At 43.7% G+C, this 19983-nt stretch overlaps 1 protein-coding gene across 4 annotated transcripts in view; it reads right to left on the bottom strand.

Annotated features, from left to right (window-relative positions):
* Nucleotides 1-19983, bottom strand: part of EYA2 (EYA transcriptional coactivator and phosphatase 2) — a 131534-nt gene that overhangs the window by 72255 nt on the left and 39296 nt on the right. For all 4 annotated transcript variants that reach the window (XM_083746270.1, XM_083746269.1, XM_083746267.1 and 1 more), the window contains exons 2-4: nucleotides 12478-12596; nucleotides 6547-6595; nucleotides 5518-5660 (exon numbers count right to left, since the gene is read on the bottom strand). In XM_083746270.1, coding sequence (XP_083602396.1) covers nucleotides 5518-5660; nucleotides 6547-6595; nucleotides 12478-12586 — 301 coding nt within the window. In that variant the 5' untranslated portion in view covers nucleotides 12587-12596. The remainder of the gene's footprint in view (nucleotides 1-5517; nucleotides 5661-6546; nucleotides 6596-12477; nucleotides 12597-19983) is intronic.

Raw genomic sequence — 19983 nt, forward strand, 5'->3', positions numbered from 1 at the left:
AAGCCTCTGCTTAAAGACCTCCAAAGAAGGAGACTCCACCACACTCCTTGGCAGCAAATTCCACTGTCGAACAGCTCTTACTGTCAGGAAGTTCTTCCTAATGTTTAGGTGGAATCTTATTTCTTGTAGTTTGGATCCATTGCTCTGTGTCCGCTTCTCTGGAGCAGCAGAAAACAACCTTTCTCCCTCCTCTATGTGACATCCTTTTATATATTTGAACATGGCTATCATATCACCCCTTAACCTCCTCTTCTCCAGGCTAAATATGCCCAGCTCCCTTAGCGGTTCCTCATGATGCAGAGAAGTTCACACTCATTATCTGGGGATGGAGGGGGTCAATCTGCACCTCTCTTGTGCAAACTTCATTTTGTCTTGGAATCAGTGAGAGTGGGGCACATCTCACTGGGAGCCACGTATGAGCTCAGAGTTAGTAGTAAAATTGTCCCCCTTAGCTTTTTTGCAGCCCTTTGGAAATTAGAAAAAGAACTTCAACAGAATAACCAGAGGTGCATTATCTTAACAGTAACACCCCATGCCAAATGCAAGCCAATTTGTTTGGGCAGCTAGGAGATAATATGCTATTATCTCAGGCTCCATTGCTGCTGTCCGATTTTAATTTTCATGGGTACACACGCAGAGAAACGGCTTCTCGTGACATTTGTATTCTGATTACAATCAGCAACATGCATGCAAACACTCAACCCGTTGCAGCCCTGGCCACGGTTAATCTTCAGTGACATGCTTTTTCTGGAAGTCTGTTGTCAGACAGAGAAATAACTTGGCACCAAATTAATTTCCACGTACTTCTCCGTTTTGTCTACGAACTTGGGATAGTTTTATTTTCGAGCCAGAAAAACAATAGTACTTCATTGTTCTTGGTTGACTGCCAGGTGGGATTTTTCAAAATCTAGAGTATCAACATGCAGAACTAGCCAGCCTACGGGGGAGGGGGAGGGGGGAAGAGGGGAGACCATTGTTCGGAAGATGCAAAATAGGTAATCTACAGGATTTATAAACAGCATGTGGGGCTGACTCATGTATGCCCTGAAGACAGCAGCCAGTAGCCAATGGCCTGGTTTTCACCTGCTGTTAACAATGGCAACTGTTCAGCATTTGTCTTGGCTTCTAACCAGCTGATACAACACATAAACGAGATCTAGGAAACCAAACCTAAAGATTTCTCTGCTTGCCTTGTTAGAGTTTAGTGTTATAAAGGCAGGTCTCTATGCCTGGAGATGTTCACGTCCTAGTTTTATGGAAATCCATTCAATATACTTGTTCATCCAGCAAATCAGGCATTTTTATTTTTTTTAAGTAAGGGATGGTGATATAAAATTGACATTTACCCCAAACATTCTTTAAGTCGTGAGATGCAATGGATGATAAAGGAATTAAGACTCCGAGAAAGACTTGCAAAAACAAGCCTCAAAGATTAAGTTTCTGTTATCTGATGTGGACTGCGATGGCCTTCTCACAAACAATACCCAAAAGAATTAGACTTTAATTGTTGTTGTTGTTGTTGTTAATAAATAGAATGTACAGATCACCCTTATCAGAAGAGACACTGAATGACTCCTGCATTCTGCATCCCATTCAGGATGCATGCATCAGGAACGAAATTCATTCCTTACATCATTCGTGAAAGCACTCTTATGCTTTCAAAAGCATCAGAGAGAGGTTCAGGGGCCTAGAATATATAATACATTTTGAATTTCTGAATGAGTTACTGCTTCCCACGATGCCCTACACAACCTGTCCTGCGAAAGCCACGCAGGGAATTTGCCTCAGAAGTTAAATCTGAATTCAGATATCTGGGACCTATGCGTAATACTTGGTACCATTTGCTGGAAACCAAAGGAGAGGAAAATGCTCTTGTGCTCAAGTCCTGTTTGCAGGCTTCCCACTGACATCTGGTTAGCCACTGTGAAAGATAGATGGGCCATTGGCCTCATTCAGCAGACCCTTCTTATGTTCTTATGACCTAACGTAGTCCAATGGAGCCTGGATAGTTTAGTTGGTTAGAGCGTGGTGCTGATAATGCCAAGGTTGCAGGTTCAATCCCTGCGTAGTCCTGCATTGAGGAGAGTTGGACTAGAAGATTCTTCTAGGTCCCTTCCAATTCTGCAATTCTGTGTTTCTATGTACATAGTAAATGGAATTTGCTTGGCTCACACGCAATATGTTCACGTGTTTTTTTAGACCTGATCCTGGCTCCAGTTCCCAATAAGCAAAAAATAAGTATCTTTCTGGTGAAGCCGTAAATAAAAGCCCACTTCGTTCAAATGTTCTTCTAAATCATGTTTTCGACCGATCACAAATGAGCTGCAGTAAGCCTCGGGGTTATGTACACCACCTCCCCTTCTCTTCCTTTCTGCATTCAAGAAGTCAAAAGCCTTTGTGTTCACTTTTGACTGAAGTACGATTTCCCCCTAGGAACACTGTTTTATTCCAACTCTCTTTAGTTTAAAGTTAACCAAAATATCAAAACCATGGTTCGAGCTCTTTCAAAATACCAAAATATTATCTAATTAAAAACATCTAAGTTGGAAACAGTGAGACTGTACACAGAGGAAAACAATGGATGATGTATTTGCTTTTTTTTTTAAAAAAAAAAACTATAAAAAAGTGAAAGCAGAAACTTTTGCCTCTCTTCCTCTCAACAGTCAAAAGAGACAAGTAGAAGATTGTGTGTACTAGAGGCACCGCAGTTTGGAGATGGTCCAAGTGGGGTCCAAGTCTTTTGAGCTTCTAAGTAAGTAAAGCTCGGGTGACTTTCATGTGTTAAGCGAAGCATGTTGTCCAGCTTTAACCCCCAGCACCCGGTGAGCACACAGCAACCTTGCCTGTTATTATCTCATGTGTGTGTGCTAGTCCTCCCATGTACTCATTTACAGTGGTACCTCAGGTTACATACACTTCAGGTTACATATGCTACAGGTTACAGACTCCGCTAACCCAGAAATAGTACCTCGGGTTAAGAACATTGCTTCAGGATGAGAACAGAAATCGTGCTCCGGCAGCGTGGCGGCAGCGGGAGGCCTCGTTAGCTAAAGTGGTGCTTCAGGTTAAGAACAGTTTCAGGTTAAGAACGGACCTCCAGAACGAATTAAGTACTTAACCCAAGGTACCACTGCATTGTTTTTATTATTATGTCATGCATCTTGTGTTTTTATGTTGTAAAAACCACCCGTGGATGAAGCTTGTTATACAGGCAGCGACTATTTTAGGCGCATCTGATATGTGCATGACTGTGAATGAGCGCATTGCACCAAACCAGGAAGTGACCCCAAAACATCACAGAAATGGTCAGGGCAGGGGCAGAACGGTGTGCCTGAAGCTTTTTTCCAATGGTGTTTCACTAATACATGCGGTGCCTTGAAACATAACCCCTGCGTAAATTGGTAGTTGCCTGCATAAATCAACTAAATAATAATAATAATACTCATTCCCCCCCCCCCTTTGTTTCTTTCCCACTGCTAGACTGCATAATGCATTATGACCCAGAATCCTCATCCTGAGTCTGCTGGTTGCTTAGGTATCGCACCAGTTCTCCTGCATGGTAATCTCCAGTTATTCAGTACCAGCCAAGTTCTGATCTACTCAAAGTTTGTGCGCTTTGATCAGATCATGCAAATGCTACTTCCAGCTATGACAACAAACAGCAAAAGTCTACAAGAAGTGTTTTAGATGCTGGTCCAGTGTTTTGTCTTCCATTTCCACTCTTCTGAACTGCTACTGCAAGTACTAATTTTACTACACCCAAAGTTAGTTTATCATGCAGTGCATTGCACATTCCAGCTTTTTGGCCGTTTCTGTGATTTTGTTTTAACCCCCCACACTATGCCCTTTACACGCTGAAAAAATCATGCACATTACTCCACGAACGGGAAGTTCCACTGAGAAAACAAAAGGAGATCTCAGCCTTCCAAATACATCTAACACGATCTCTATTTGTACAGGATGAAGCGTGGCTGTTCTATGCTGTGAGCACACAGGCTCTCAGCTGCTGAAAACAGTAAGGCAGGGTCTCAAAACAAACATCTGCTCTCTATTAATTTTGCTACAGTGTATGTCTGAAAATGCACACCGCATGTGTATGTAAAATATAAGTAGAGCCATCATCTAGACTAGAGTCTGTTGTGCTTTATATAGAATCTCTATATAGAATCATATAATTGTAGAGTTGGAAGGGACCTTGCAGGATCATTCAGCCCAACCCTCTGCAATGTAGGAATATGCAAGTGTCCCATACCAGGCACAGATCTCTTGGCTGGCCAACTACTGAACAAATTATTATTATTATTATTATTATTATTATTATTATTATTATTATTATTATTATTATTATTATTAATACCCTGCCCATCTGGATGGGTTTCCCCAGCCACTCTGGGCGGCTTCCAACAAAATATTAAAATACAGTGGTCTGTTAAACATTAAAAGCTTCCCTAAACTGGGCTGTCTTCGGATGTCTTCTAAAATTCTGGTAGTTGTTCTTCTCTTTGACATCTGGTGGGAGGGCGTTCCACAGGGCGGGTGCCACTACCGAGAAGGCCCTCTGCCTGCTTACCTATAACTTGGCTTCTCGCAGTGAGGGAACTGCCAGAAGGCCGTTGGAGCTGGACCTCAGTGTCCGGGCAGAACGATGGGGGTGGAGATACTCCTTCAGGTATACTGGACCGAGGCCATTTAGGGCTTTGTAGGTCAGAACCAACACTTTGAATTATGCTCGGAATACGTCCCCCAGTAACTCAGATTACAAATATTCCATGCCACCAGTATCCCATACCACTACTTAACAGGGAATGAGGACCAATTTGTCTAACCCTACCCTCTTAACATGCAAGAACGTCTTCCTTAAATAAGCTGGAACCTCCTGATCGACCACCCTCTGCGCAGCTTCAGAGCATATGTGTTGACAAAGTCAGAAGACGCTGTCTGCTTCCCTCTTCAGCTTAATAGTAGTAACTGATGGCACACTGAGTTTTGATTTTTCTGCTCCTAGTCCTTATACCATGATACTATGACCCACTGTTTCTTCCATATCTGTGTCTCTTTTCAGATGATCTGACCCATGCATTCAGTGAACATGCTGGGGGGGGGGGGGGAAGGGATCTAACCAATGGCCATGCTTCAAACGTCACTCACAGCACCGTCTGGCAATGCAACTAATGTTCATGCATGCACACACAAGGTACAGTACAGCTGAATGCACAGTGGCTGAGTGCATGGTTGTGTTTCTCTGCTCTACTGAACGACAGAGAAAGGCTTATGCACTTCAACCAATGAAACAGCCACCCTAACAGCTGCTGATACTCTTGAAAAATTACAGTTGCTGTCCGGACATTTGTAAAATGAAGTAAGGGCCTCTAAACCAGAGGTGAGGAACACACAGTGGTGCCGACTAACATCTAGGCAGCCACAACTCCCATTAGGTTTCCAGCCCAGCTCTACACAACATGTACTGTAGTTTCTTATTACAGAAAATAAAAATGAAACAGCTAGCACACTACTCACTGTAGGAAGGTATTCCATAAGGTTGGCCAGGCGGCGGATATGCAGTATAACCAGAGGTTTGCTGGATTCCTGCACTATATTGAGTCTGTCCATATGTGGCCATCGTTGGAAAAGATGGGACTGTTACTATATGGGGATAATGCCTATTCAAAAGAAAGAGGGAAAATTAGGACAAACCATGGATAACTTCGACAGTTAACTTCTAGTTGACTTGAAAATTTATATATAGTATTCTGCTAAAACATGCTTTTAGATGATTATTTCAAATCACTCCTTTCTGAACAACCAAAGGAACTGCAGGAAGCCTATGGGGTATGTCCCCCTTGCCTGAAACCACAGGGGAACTGGTTCTAGTCAGTATAAGACTGTACTGAGCTAAATAGTTATGATATAATGCAACCCTGCTTTTTTGCAGGACACGTTCATGCTTGCTTTTTGGAAAATTTGACGTGATTGCTATTGTAACACTAAAAACAGCTCAGCTCAGACATCAAGCAAAACCATGGTTTGTGACTGCTAACCATGGTTTGGATTCCAAACCACTAATTGGGCTTCCAAGCACACCCCTAGGCTTTCATGAAAACATCATGACTGCCGAGTAACACAGGAGCATCAATTTAGAGAAATTCTCTTCTATGTGAACGAGAAGAAAGGGGAATGTTGCTTCTAATCTGGCTTTGGCTATAATGTGCCGGCAATATTGAAATACAGAAGTATTATTCTTCAGAGTTACTATGCAGATTTGTACACTAGTTTAAGGCTGCAAGCCTAACCTCACTTACCTGGGAGCAAGCCCCACTGAATTAAATAGAGCTTACTTTCTTAGTAAACATGGTTAGGGTTGTGCTGTAATCAACTAGCAACACAAACCTAGGCATGTCTACTCAGAAGCAAGTCCTGCTGAGTTCAGTTGGACTTACTTCAAGGTAAGCTTAAGATTACAGCCTAAGAGTTCTTGTTCTTGGTGAAAACCCTAGAAATAATACACATATTTTGACAGCAATCACAGATTCAGTCAGGCACTCTTACTTTGTAGTGTAGAGGTGCAGAGACCGCTGAGGCACAGCTTTGGAGTTGCCTACAAAAGAAAATTAACACAATAAATAATATCAACTATACTTTCCAGTGGAACAGCCATCTTAGTCTGCAGCAATTAAAACAACAGAGAGTCTTGCAGCACATTATAAACAAGTGGCATAAATTTTTATTGACTACAGTCTACTTCATCAAATGCACGAAGAGCAGATATCTGTGGATATATATCACTGTGATTCATGCACTGTGTGGGCTCAGGGACTCTAAATTGTGTGGTTAGAAGGGAAGGGAAGAAAGCTACATTGACCTGAGTTATTTTCATGTGGAATGACTGCAGCAGCCTATGCCACGAAAGCAATGCGACGCATGAAAGACTTCAAATTCTGGATGATTGGTCCCGAAATAAAGGAAGTACCAAAAGCTAGTATGAAAGTGAAGGATATCCTGGGTCCATGCTCCTTTCAAGAAGGTGACACACTGATAGAAAATCAACATTTGACAAGCCATTTAGCAAAACCAGAAAGGAGAAAGTGCCAGGATAACAAAGAATCATTTTCAAGGGAAGCAGAACTTCACTGGGTCACTGGTGTCCAATGACCTTCATCCAAGGACCACAAAGAATCTCGCAAGGGAAACCTCAGAACCCCTGGTTAACCTATTTTACAACTCATGGGAGGCTGGTAGGGCCATACCACCCCTCCCCAGCAACTGTACTCATGACTACTAGTATTTGTAGTTCAAAAGCCAAATATATTTATTAGGATGCATATGTTCAGATTGATTTTTGGTTTCTAGCCTTTAGCATCCATTGCCACATTGATTTGCATCTTTACTATGCAATGTAAGGGCTAGAAGCTAAGGAAACCCAGCCAGATGGGCATGGTATAAATTATTATTATTAATTATTATTATGTATTTACAATATATTCCTTTAAAATCTAGATATTTTCACTATGAGCAACAGCACCACCTAATACTGGATCCATAGCAACCTATTATTATTATTAAAAATGTGTCTTCTTCTCTTCTTTGGGGATCACTCCTAGCCTAGTAAGATTGTCTTCCATAAACACGGTTTTAACAATGAAACAATAAAAATAACAATTATAATGTGCCCTATGCCCATAGATCTCAGGGAGGTTCACAATATAAAAATACAATACTGCAAGCTACTGCATGGGGGCAGGAGTCTTACGAAGTGTCAGTCAAGGCCAGAAATCAAATTTTGCATTCTTCGCCTTGCGTGAGGAGAGAGTGGGAATGTGACAGCTGAGTCCCCTTCATCGTGTTGTCAGTTCCACCACCCACTACATGTTGGAGGAAGAAGACTGGCAGTGGGGAGGGAGCCTGCTGTACCTGTGGAAGTCCTTGGTGCAATGTAGAACTCCGCACAATGAACGGTTGTAGATGTTTGCGCAATTCTAATCGCATGGTGGAACTGAACACCAAAACAGCCTTAGGAGGGGAAGACATTCCCACGCTGTGTGAGGTCCAGAGAACCCCCATCAAACAGAGTCATTCCAGAAGGTGTTATGTGGAACACAGCATTGTAACATATCTGAAAAGAGAAGGTTCTGCACCTTCTTGCACACATTAAAGGAAAAATATGTACACATTACTGTGCTCTCAATAGTATGAGGCGAGTGAACAACGACCGAGCAGGATGTGCCCCCATAGCCAGAAGAGGACTGTCCTCATTAGGAAGTCGTCTAAGATGAGACAACCTTCAGTTTATTCAGCAATTCATAAGATAGTGAATTAAACATCTCCAGCATGTTTTATTTAATGAAATATGCAAATACATTGAAAATATAAAGAAAGAATCCTATGGGCTCACGTAATATTGTTATTCTGTAAAGCCTGCGAGAACATTTCCAAAATATCTGGCACATGTTTCTGCAGAAGATTTCTGTATACTTTGCTCATTCTGACATGAAAATTATTCTCTGAGTATGATTTCATTCCCCTTTGATGCTTTAATGTCTTTTTATCATTACTTGGAATTAAACAGAGCCTCACCTATAGAAATCCATCAGTTATCAGTTAGCCTTTCATTTCTCAGTGTGAGAGCAAAGTTCCTGGACTGAATGACCAGAATATACTAAAATTTCACATCTCTCTCATTTCCATTAGTCCTCTTCAGGCGGGGGCATGTGGGCTTGAAGAGGGGAGGGGTCAGGGACATGCATACAAGCACCGACCCAACAGCCCCACATGTGCAAGCTCAACTTCAGGCCTCAATGTGTTGAGAGGAAAGGTCTGAAAGAAGATTCCAAATGCCTTATTAGGGTTTCCAGCACATTAACCTCATCGTACTTTGAATCCTTTTTCAGGCATTGATATCAGATAGGCTGGAGTGGAGCTGTTGTGAATGGGGAAACTGAGGCCAGGGCTTGTGTGCACACCCCTGTGTTTGATTCACACAATACAGAATCCAATGTTATGAATAGGCTATTGCCTTATTCTCTCTCTATTCTCTGCGCTCACCTTTTGTTTAACTTTATTAAGTATAAAAGAAAAATACAACTTCAGTAACCGATAGAGATACATCCCCTTAACCAAGAAGTATAATATTTTTTTAAAAAAAAATGTTTCATATGGAAAACCAGTAAGATAAAGCCCAGAATACAAAATAAAAGCTTACAATCTTACTAAATATGTGAATTTAAATTGTAAATGTTTTAGCCAATTTACTGATCTAGCCCATTTAGCATTAGCATGGATCAATTTTCGATGTTATTTAAATTGGCAATTGATTCATCTTTTTATACCTGATCAGCCTCTGATTTTTGTTGTTGCCATATCCATCTTTATTTATTCATAATCCCTTTCAGCTATTTTAATTTCAACAAAACATTTCTAAAAAGTTTTTAAAAATTTTTTATTTATTTTTACTCCATAGCACTGTTTAGCAGTTCAATACCTCATGCAATTAAAATTCTGCAAGGTTGTTTGTCTTTTTTAGGGGGGAGAATAAGTCTGTGATTGCTGCCACACACCCTTGTTGTGTCCCTGAGGGTCTGGGTCTGTATAGGCTCTGCCTGTACGATTTAGAACCCTAATCATGCCGAGTTCTAAAACCACATGGGGAACCCACACAAATACAGCAAGCAGCCCGCTTCAGACATTCCTCCCCAGTGCATGGATGGCATCAGGGTTGGGTACTGGGGACTACAATGGCTGGGGTGGGGTGGGAGTGGGTATACCTTTGCTTTCCTGGTCCACACAATTGTGGACTGGAACAGTGCAATGCAGAGGTAGGTGGGAGGAAAGATTAAAATGTTCCATTTCCTGGTTCTGCACCAGTTTTGGGCTCTGCACTAACCTCTGAGGAAGACAAAAAAGCAAACACAACACCCCCAGGCTATACATTAAATGCAACTGGTGTAGTTTGACCCTCAGACAACCCATGGGGTCCTACTGGGAGGCACAGCTTCTCCAGCTCACATCCAAGCATCTGGCAAGGTTTGCCTCTGGCACCTCCAAGAGCCTGCCTGCTAAGCGTCCCAGAAGCCCCAAGAAAGATGCTGCGAGCGAAGGGTTAATCGCTACAGTTAATAAGCTAGTGCCTTCTGCCAGCCGCGCTCCAACAGGAAGATTGCCGAGGCCGGACCGCAGCAAACAATAGCTGGAATTGTACTAGCGAAAACTAGTTCAGCGGCATCATCCGCCAATAATTTTAAAAACAGATTTAAACATTCTCTCCCCATCCCCCCCTTCTTCTTCATACTGTCCAAGTGAAGGGAGAAGATGGGAATTGGGAAAGGCAGATAAGTTTCCATCCCCTAACCTCAACTACCAAAAGAATGCGCCCCTTGGTACCTGCCAAGTTGGAAACTTCAGACCACAGATTTGACAGTGTGTGAGAGGGGTGGGGGGTGGGGAATAAGCATTCTGCAATGATAACAGTGTCAGCATCTGCTTTTTGCTCTTTAAAACGCCAAAGCAGCGACAGCAGCACACCCTCCAACACTTCACGGATGAAAAGAAGGGGACCACTCCTTGCACGAATTGTGGGTTCCCCACTCCCGAATTACACACTGCGAGAAAGGCAGCGGCGAGCAGGTATAGGGATGTTTAAGCCAACAATGGATCCAGCTACACACAACAGGACAGATGAAAACTGAAACGCTTTCATCAATGTTTTACAAGCTGGAAAGAAGAGGAAGGTGTGGATAGCAATGAAGCAGTGCGCTCAGATTTTGTGTTTAGGCGCATCTGTCTTTGCATGCATGTGAACACACTGAGATTTAACATTTAGAGACCTGCAGTAAGGGAACTAAAACTGAGGAACCAGTAGTGCATGGAGGTCAACATGCCTTTTCCAAAAAGGCATGCAAACGTGTCCCCCAAAATAAAAGTTAGGACCTGTGTATTACCAGGGGAGAGAGAACTACAAAATCGGAACCATTCCTTGTAAATAGGGACATTTGGAGCGGGTGGCGCTGTGGTCTAAACCACTGAGCCTCTTGGGCTTGTCAATCGCAAGGTCGGTGGTTCGAATCTCTGCAACGGGGTGAGCTCCTGTTGCTCTGTCCCAGCTCCTGCCAATCCTAGTAGTTTGAAAGCATGCCAGTGTGAGTAGATAAATAGGTACCACTGTGGTGGGAAGGTAAACAATGTGTCCATGCACTCTGGCTTCCATCACAGTGTTTGGTTGCACCAGTAGTGATTTAGTCATGCTGGCCACATGACCCGGAAAGCTGTCTGTGGACAAATGCTGGCTCACTCGGCCTGAAAGCGAGATGAGCGCCGCACCCATAGTCACCTTTGACTGGACTTAACCATCCAGGGGTCCTTTAAAGGTAAAGGGACCCCTGACCATTAGGTCCAGTCGTGGGTGACTCTGGGGTTGTGGTGTTCATCTCGCTTTATTGGCTGAGGGAGCCGGCGGACAGCTTCCGGGTCATGTGGCCAGCATGACTAAGCCGCTTCTGGTGAACCAAAGCAGCACACAGAAACGCCGTTTACCTTCCCACCGGAGTGGTACCTATTTATCTACTTGCACTTTGTGCTTTCGAACTGCCAGGTTGGCAGGAGCAGGGACCGAACAATGGGAGCTCACCCTGTCATGGGGATTCAAACCGCTGACCTTCTGATCAGCAAGTCCTAGGCTCTGTGGTTTAACCCACAGCGCCACCCGCGTCATCCAGGGGTCCTTACCTTATAAAGCCCAAGGCCCACATCGGAAAGATTAGGACCAAGGTGAGCAAAATATACTCTTCAAGCCCACTTCCTTTCTAAGTTCAATTAGAAAATATAAAAGAATCTAGGTGGCAATCCTGTCATTCAAGATGCAAGTAGGTCAGATAGGAGAAAACGGCCACAAGCCAGGGTAGTATCAAAACAGACAGACCCACACCTAGCATGTGCAACCAGGAAAGCACTTTGAAGCTGGTCTATCAATTGCTCACATCCATGCTGACTATTCTGACACTGCTGCTTCCTCTAAGTGCTTCAAAAGGTACAAGGAAACAAAAGCAACATTGAAAATAACCCTTATTGGACCAATGGTTCATCTTGGCGCACTGTTGTCAACCCCGAATGTTAGCACCACTGCAGCACCTGGGTTGATTTCCTTCCCTTCCTTGTATTTTAAAAGGAAATGCTCTGGGAAAGAAGAGAAAATTGAACCTGGAGCCTCGTATGCATGCAAATCTTACATCCCATCATTAAGCTGCAGCACCGTCCGAACGTCTTCCCCATCCAAAACGGAATCACAAAACTGAAATCACTGCCAATGCAATCAATATGAAATCCAGTAGGTTTGGACTGATGCATTTAAGGGCAAAAGTCCAAGCCCTGATTCATACAAGCCAAGGCCATATGTCTGTTTGCCCTGGTTCCACCCCCCTACTCTACACACACACACCCATGGCTAGGCGTCTAAAGTTAATAAACCATGAACAAGAACTGTCAGCTTACCTTCTATGTCATCTGGAACCGTGGCATAAGTGTTAGAAAGGTTAAGCTTCAGAATGTCAGGGTGTTCTCTATTTACAGTCAAGCTGGGTGATGTCACTAGATCTAGCATTTCCTTATACCTGGAGGAAAACAAAGGGTGGGGGAAAACTCAGATAATTTATTCATTAATTATGCATGCTCGCTAATGATTCCAATTTTTTCTCTCCCTAGGAGTAAATATTAAAGCTGATTTCCAAAACCCTGGCTTCATATAAATTCTACATAAACAACATTCACGCAAAAAGTTTTCGGCGAAGGGAAAATGCGGAATTAAAAACCGAGCAGTCGCTTCCCTTGGAGATTACGCCCATCTGATTAAATGCTTTCCCGCTCATCCTCAATGTTGCCATCAGAAGATTACATTTATGTGTTTCTTAAAACACCATGAAGAACAAGCAACGCGTTTTAGGATTGTCATTGCCGTCCAATGCGCACAGTGGCTCTGGATAAGATTCTGAGTCCCAGAAATGTTTTGTAGCAAGAATGGAAATAGGAGACATTCAACAGCATTACACAGTTATGGAATATTGAAGGGGAAGAAGCTGTTACATGGGGTAGGTCCTCGTTAATCTTAATGTCAGCAATACTGCACACAGAGTGCTTAAATATCGTAGAAATCAACGGGATTTAAGGAGACTTTAGCTTTCGCAGGATTGCAGCCAAATGCATTAAGAGACTCGCTTGCTGAAAGTCGTTGCATTTCTGTGATCAGTTTGCTTGATGGCAAATCATACAGAAGAGACTTCTAAAGTTAGCTGATTTGGAGCAAACTGGCGCCTCACGTATTCTTTGCTAAGGAAAACTGAAATCTTCAGATGAAGCTAACTGCACACCAGCCCCCTACTTAACAATTACGTTTACTTGCAGGTGCACTTTGAGGATGGAGTGGAGAATGATTGGGGAGTAGTTGTTGTATCCTGGACCAAGTTGGTTCTCTGAATTCTCACGGTCACAGTCACTGCTATCCCTCTCTCAATGTTTCCTCTATTAAAATCAACAAATTAGTATGGCCACTTATGGTTCTCCCAAAAAGAGGAAACACATCACCAGTTAATGAGGGCAAAAATTTATCATATGCAGAGAGGCAGATTCAGAAATAATTACTATAATTTAAACAGAAAAGCTTTGTGGGGAAAGCTGTGACTGCATGACCTATGTGCCTGATCAATCTGCTGTTCGGGTGCTGTTAACAGGCAACTTCAAAACTCTCTCCCCTCTTACAATTCTTTGTCTTTAAACTGGGCTTAGAATGGAAGGCCTTTTAAATAGAGGATCATCCTTTGGAAAGCAGAACACATGACTACCCCTATAGGAAATAGGAGCAGATGGTACTACCTGGTACCAACTGAGGGCTGGATTTGGACTAGGGACTGGCACCAAACACTGTATGAAGCTTTGAGTAAGGTAAAAGGTAATGGAAAAGGACCCTGGATGGTTAAGTCCAGTCAAAGGTGACTATGGGGTTGCAGCACTCATCTCGTTTCAGGCCGAGGGAGCTGGTGTTTGGTCCACAGACAGCTTTCTGGGTCATGTGGATCATGACTAAATCGCTACTGGCGCAATGGGACACCGTGATGGAAGCCAGAGCGCATGGAAACGCCATTCACCTTCCAGCCACAATGGTACCTATTTATCTACTTGCACTGGTGTGCTTTTGAACTGCTAGGTTGGCAGAAGCTGGGACAGAGCAATGGGAGCTCAGCACTGTCACATGGATTCGAACCGCCAAACTTCCGATCAGCAAGCCCAAGAGGCTCAGTGGTTTAGACCACAGTGCCATCCGCGTTCCTGAAGCTGTGAGTACAGTTACTGTTGAGTGAGTCCATTTAGCGAAGTCCAAAGACCTTGAATTGGTTTGTTGGTTTTAGTCATCCAGTTTAGCATGATTATTGCAGGTCTAAAAATGGTAACCAACTTATTATTTTCATTTATGAATCACTTCCCGTGGGGCATCCCAAAGCAATTTACAATAATATGAATACCCAGAAGTCTACCAAAGCTCGAAATATTAGGAAAAGATGGGAGCAAGACCTTCTGATCTCCTCCTGACTTCCAACTTAAAGAAATTCACAAGTCCGCACCCCCAATCTCCCCCAAGTGTTAGCCAAATCATGGATCAGGATCTCCTAAAACAGTAGTTAAGGGTCTCCTTGTAATTCACAAATTTATTTTAAATCCTCATTTAAAAGGTGTCAATAGTATTCATGGGATTTCCCCAGACTACTGTTACTCTTAATAGCTTGACATTTTCAAGATCTCATGTTATGCTGTCCATTCAAGGTGGTTGCTTTTTCTTTCTTTCTTTCTCTTTCTTTCTCTCTCTCTTTTTACAAAAAAAGCTTTGATGAAAGGTGATCAATGCAAAGTTCACCAGGAAACTCGTTGATTCTGCTGCTACAACAATAAGCGGAGGGTTTTGTATGGAATAAAGGATTGTTTAGTGATGCCAGCAGACATCAGTAATAGAGAAATTTATTCTTACAAGGTCACTGCAAAAAAATAAATAAACAAGTGCCAGTTAGGTTCTGAGCACTGTCAATACGATTGCAGAACATTCTAGAAATAAAGCACTAGGAAAAGCCTAGTGAAACTTCAGTGGTGGTGGTGGTGGTGAGCTCTGAAGAACTAGTAAAATTGTGTCAGTTCAACACATGAACTGGCTCACATCCAACACTCTTTCCCTGTTACGCCATATTGGCTCTCTTAAGGTAAACGTCAGCTATGTTATGGCCTGCAGTTATAACACTGATTGTGTTGTCCACAGACCCAGATATATTTGCTATATCATTTTGGGGGCTCTGCATGAAGTAACTGCCTTTTGCTTATATTATGGATAGCATTGGTACATGCCTGAATTCTTCACCATATAAACAGGGCCTACTGGATTTATGTAGCTTAATATTAAAAGGACAACTGAGGTTCCATTGACCCTGTTCTTGAAAAGGTAAGTCAGGGCTGAACGTGAAGAAGCAGCAAAGTGCAGAGATTCAAGTCTGTCTGATAGGACACATCCACTGCTTCGGAAATCCTGCCCCCCCCCCCCCCAGGTCTCAGAAAGAGTTCTGCAGTTATTTACATTTTGCTTTGTTTATCCTGTTTCCTTAGTTTTACAAGTACAAAACTTAAAACCTGGAAAATATCTTGCTCCCTCCTGGACAAACAACCAAATTCTCCCGTGACACTTAAACTGAGAAATCTGAAGAACAATGGCGGCTCATTCATAGCTCTTAGAAAGGTAGAATGGACTATCACATCACTAAATCAGGCAAGCAGGTACCAAAGTCCAATTATGCTTTTGAGCATTCCAAATGTTGGCATTATTGTGACAGGGGTCCAATGTCATTACTCCTGTTGTTGCAGCAGGTATTAAAGCCATATCATGGCACTGCAAAATTGTCCATTCTTGTTTGTCCACATAGAAATCCTGAGTTGGGAAGTCTGAGAGTGCAATATGGCAAACTTTGCCATACCAATATGAAATTGTTGTCCCCTGTGAGGCAGCAACGAAGAGAACATAGGGACTTAGGAAGCAGCCTTATAGTGAGTCAGGTCATTGCTCCATCTAGCTCAGTATTGTCTATACTGACCAGCAGATGATCTCCAGGGTTTCAGGCAAGAAACTCACCCGGCCTAACTTGCAGATGCTGGGAACTGAACCTGGGATCTTCTGCATGCACAGTGGATAATCTGCTACTGAGCTATGGCCCTTCCCCAAAAGCATTCTGTCTGCACATTGCTAAGAAGCATTTCACATCTAACTCTGCATTTTTCTGGCTTTCAGCACTGGACAGTTTTTTACATGGCTCTGCAGTAAGTCATCCCCTCACTATGCACAGTCGCAAATAAAAACGAACCATATATCGTGGATCTCTTTGCTTTGCATTGCTGGGATATGCCAGAGTCTGCCGTGTAACAACAGAGATAGGCCCAATGCAAGCTGCACAGGAAAAGATCTAGACATGCATTGTCTCCCCCAATTCTGCTTTCCTTTTCGCAGCTGTACAGAGCAGATTGCACCATTTGTTAGCCCTGTCGTCACTCCGCGTCCCCCGGGGCTACAGCATTAAGGCAAAAGCATGACTGTGCTTTCAGAAGAGTGCTCTGCAGCAGTGTCAGGGAGCAGAACTTGGGAGATGACAGCTGGGCAGTAGGGGAAGTGGAAGAGGGGAGGGGGGAAGACTTCAAAAGGCTCCCACTGCTGCTAACGGATTAAAAGCATATGGAAGGTTCCAAGTCAGGGCCTGAACCAGCTCACCTTTCTATTTACCCCTGTGAGCTTTTGTTCAGCTACCTAAGCTGCAGACAACTACCTACTCAGAGATAAAGATCTAACATTCAAAGCAGAAAGGTAGCAGCTGGCATAGCAGCAGCCATGGAGAATGCAGACAGAGACAGAGGGTAAGTTAGCAATAACTAAGCCTGCTTCTTGGGAGAAAAGCAATGACAAACCTAGACAGCATCTTAAAAAGCAGAGACATCACCTTGCCAACAAAGGTCCGTATAGTTAAAGCTATGGTTTTCCCAGTAGTGATGTATGGAAGTGAGAGCTGGACCATAAAGAAGGCTGATCGCCAAAGAATTGATGCTTTCGAATTATGGTGCTGGAGGAGACTCTTGAGAGTCCCATGGACAGCAAGAAGATCAAACCCATTCATTCTTAAGGAAATCAGCCCTGGAAGGACAGATCGTGAAGCTGAGGATCCAATACTTTGGCCACCTCGTGAGAAGAGAAGACTCCCTGGAAAAGACCCTGATGTTGGGAAAGATGGAGGGCAGAAGGAGAAGGGGACGGCAGAGGACAAGATGGCTGGACAGTGTTCTCGAAGCTACCAGCATGAGTTTGACCAAACTGCGGGTAGAAGACAGGAGTGCCTGGCGTGCTCTGGTCCATGGGGTCACGAAGAGTTGGACACAATTAAACGACTAAACAACAACAAAGTATTTTGTTTTGGAGAGACATCCTCCTATTTTCCAGTTCCTAAAGCGGACAGACAAACGAAACTTCGTTTCTAGGAGCAATACACAGAGTTGCTCCTATTACCTAAGAATCAGGTCTTCCCCAGTGACTGCTGACCTGTGGACCTCCAGGTAATGTTGGTCTCCAGCTCCATCTGCCTCAGTGAGCATGGTCAATTTTCAGCAGTGTTAGAAACTCTGATATTTAGGTTAGGTGTCAAATGGCTCCTTGAACCAGGGTTACAGTCACCAAAATGGCCTAGTTGCCATTTTGGGGCCAGACAGCTCAAAAGTTGTATTTTTCAATATGACTTTTTGGTTCTGGAAATTCATTTTGATTGTGCAGATAAAATGTCACGGATCTAATTCTACAGGGTGTGCCGCTAGTGTGTGAAAACAGTCAAGATCCAAGGATCCCCAGGCATGCACCTCCAGATGGTGTAGAAGTCAGGCCCAGGCATCTTCACTTGGTCGCAAGTGGTCAATAGCCAGGTGCAAAATGTGCCTGGCAAATTTCGAACGCTGATGTTCAGGTATGGTGGGACTTGTAAGATCTGGAGGGCCACAGGTAGCCACCCCAGCCTTGTCAATGCAGGACAGGGTAGGCCATGGGGAAAGCCATTTCCTATGGAAGCTTTCCGTACATTCCAGGAGAAGTTTAAATGTGCACTCACTCTCACACTGGCCCTGCAGCAGAAGCAGTGCAGTTTGGTGGCAGGAAGAGAATATGCCTTGCATGAAGGAAGTCTCTGCTTCAATCCCAGCATCTTCAGCTTAGGCTGTAAAAGACTGAAACCTTGGAGGACCACTGCCAGTCACTATAGACCGTTCTTCCACTCTGGGTCCCCAGATGCTTTTGGACTACAACTCCCACCATTCCTTGCTAACTTGGCCAATGACCATGGATGATGGGAGCTGTGGTCCAACAAACGTCTAGTGACCCAAGGTTGAAGAATGCTGCTGTAAACAAAACTGAGCTAGCAAGCACAATGAATATGCCTTTGTGATTGATACCCAACATTAACAAACACATGGTTTGTGTATGGTCAAACCAGAGGCACATATCTCTGAATCACAACTTGCAACTGGCCATACATCTTCATTTACAAAAAAAAAGTTATGGGGAGAAAAATCTGGATTGGGACCACACCATGGGGAAAAGGTAGCCATACCTTCTCCCTGTGCTGTTTTCCACTAACAATCACCCCAACCTGAAAGCTGATGTTTGCCTCAATTAAGTGGAATGGAGAAATGGAGAGGTGAAGCAAGCGCTTTCTATTATTATCTTTTATTTATTGAATTTGTATACTGCCCTTCATCCAAGGATCACAGGCTGGTTCACAACATAAAAATACAAGATGAGAACACAAAATACACAATAAAACAAAAGCAAAAGCAAATTAATAACCCCCCTCCCACAAACACATTCAATGAATGTTAATCAGCCCAAGGCCTGGTTATAGAGAAAGGTTTTTGCCTGGTGTCTAGAGATTTGCGTGTGTAGGTCCCCAGGCCACCCCTCAAATAACTTCACACATAACACGTAATTTTAGTTTTGGTTTTTGGGCACTATTTTGGCCACAACTTTATTAAAATACAAAATCAGTGAGTGGTTGTTTAGACATTGGTTATGACTATCTGTCCCCCCGCCTGGGACAGAACTGACATCCCGAGGTCCGATCGGTAGCCAGTAGAAGAGAAAGTCAAACTGGGGGGTCATTTGAGCTAAGCGTCGGACCCACGCCGCTCACCCCAGCAGCTCCCCGAAAGCTTGCCTGCCCGGTCCTATAACAAGGATTCCCATAACAGGGATTGGGCGGCCCTGGTCCCATAACAGGGATTGGACGAAATCATGGCAAGCCCCAGGATTCCTTTAACGGAATTCCCTTCAGCGCAATAGGAGGGGCAGGCCCAGCCTGACCCCTCCACCACCAGCATATTATAACCAATGCCTAACCGCAACCTTACAAGTTGTGACGAATTGCTGAGTAGTAGGCAAAAACCAAATGGCACAGCCAATCACCAAATGGCAAAATTCCTACTAGGCCCCTGCACCAAGGCAGACGACCCCATGACAGGCAAAGCAAGGTCAACCGGAAAGAGGGCGGGCGGGTGGGTGATCCGATGCACTCTGCAAAGAGAAAGAGAAACCAGAGTGCACCAATATTTAAAGACTATGGTCCCACCCACCCAATTTGCAACATACAATTTGCCCCAGCAACCCGGTTACCCAATCATGATGCCAGGCAACAACTATTAACCTGCCTGGCAACAAGAGGCCTGGCCTGGTGGCCCACACCGCAACACGTGCTCTCATTTATTGGAGAACACGCTATGTATTAAAGGTGCTAGGTAAGCCTCCCTGGGGATAGCATTCCACAAATGGGGAGCCACCACAGAAAAGGCTCGTTTTCGTGTTGCCACCCTCCGGACCTCTCACAGAGCCACATGAAGAAGAACATCGGACAGGATCTAGAACAGTTCGTATGGGGAGAGGTGGTTCTTGGGGTA

The sequence above is a fragment of the Podarcis gaigeae genome, assembly GCF_964106915.1.
Source record: "Podarcis gaigeae genome assembly, chromosome: 6".
In the NCBI taxonomy this organism is placed as follows: domain Eukaryota; kingdom Metazoa; phylum Chordata; class Lepidosauria; order Squamata; family Lacertidae; genus Podarcis; species Podarcis gaigeae.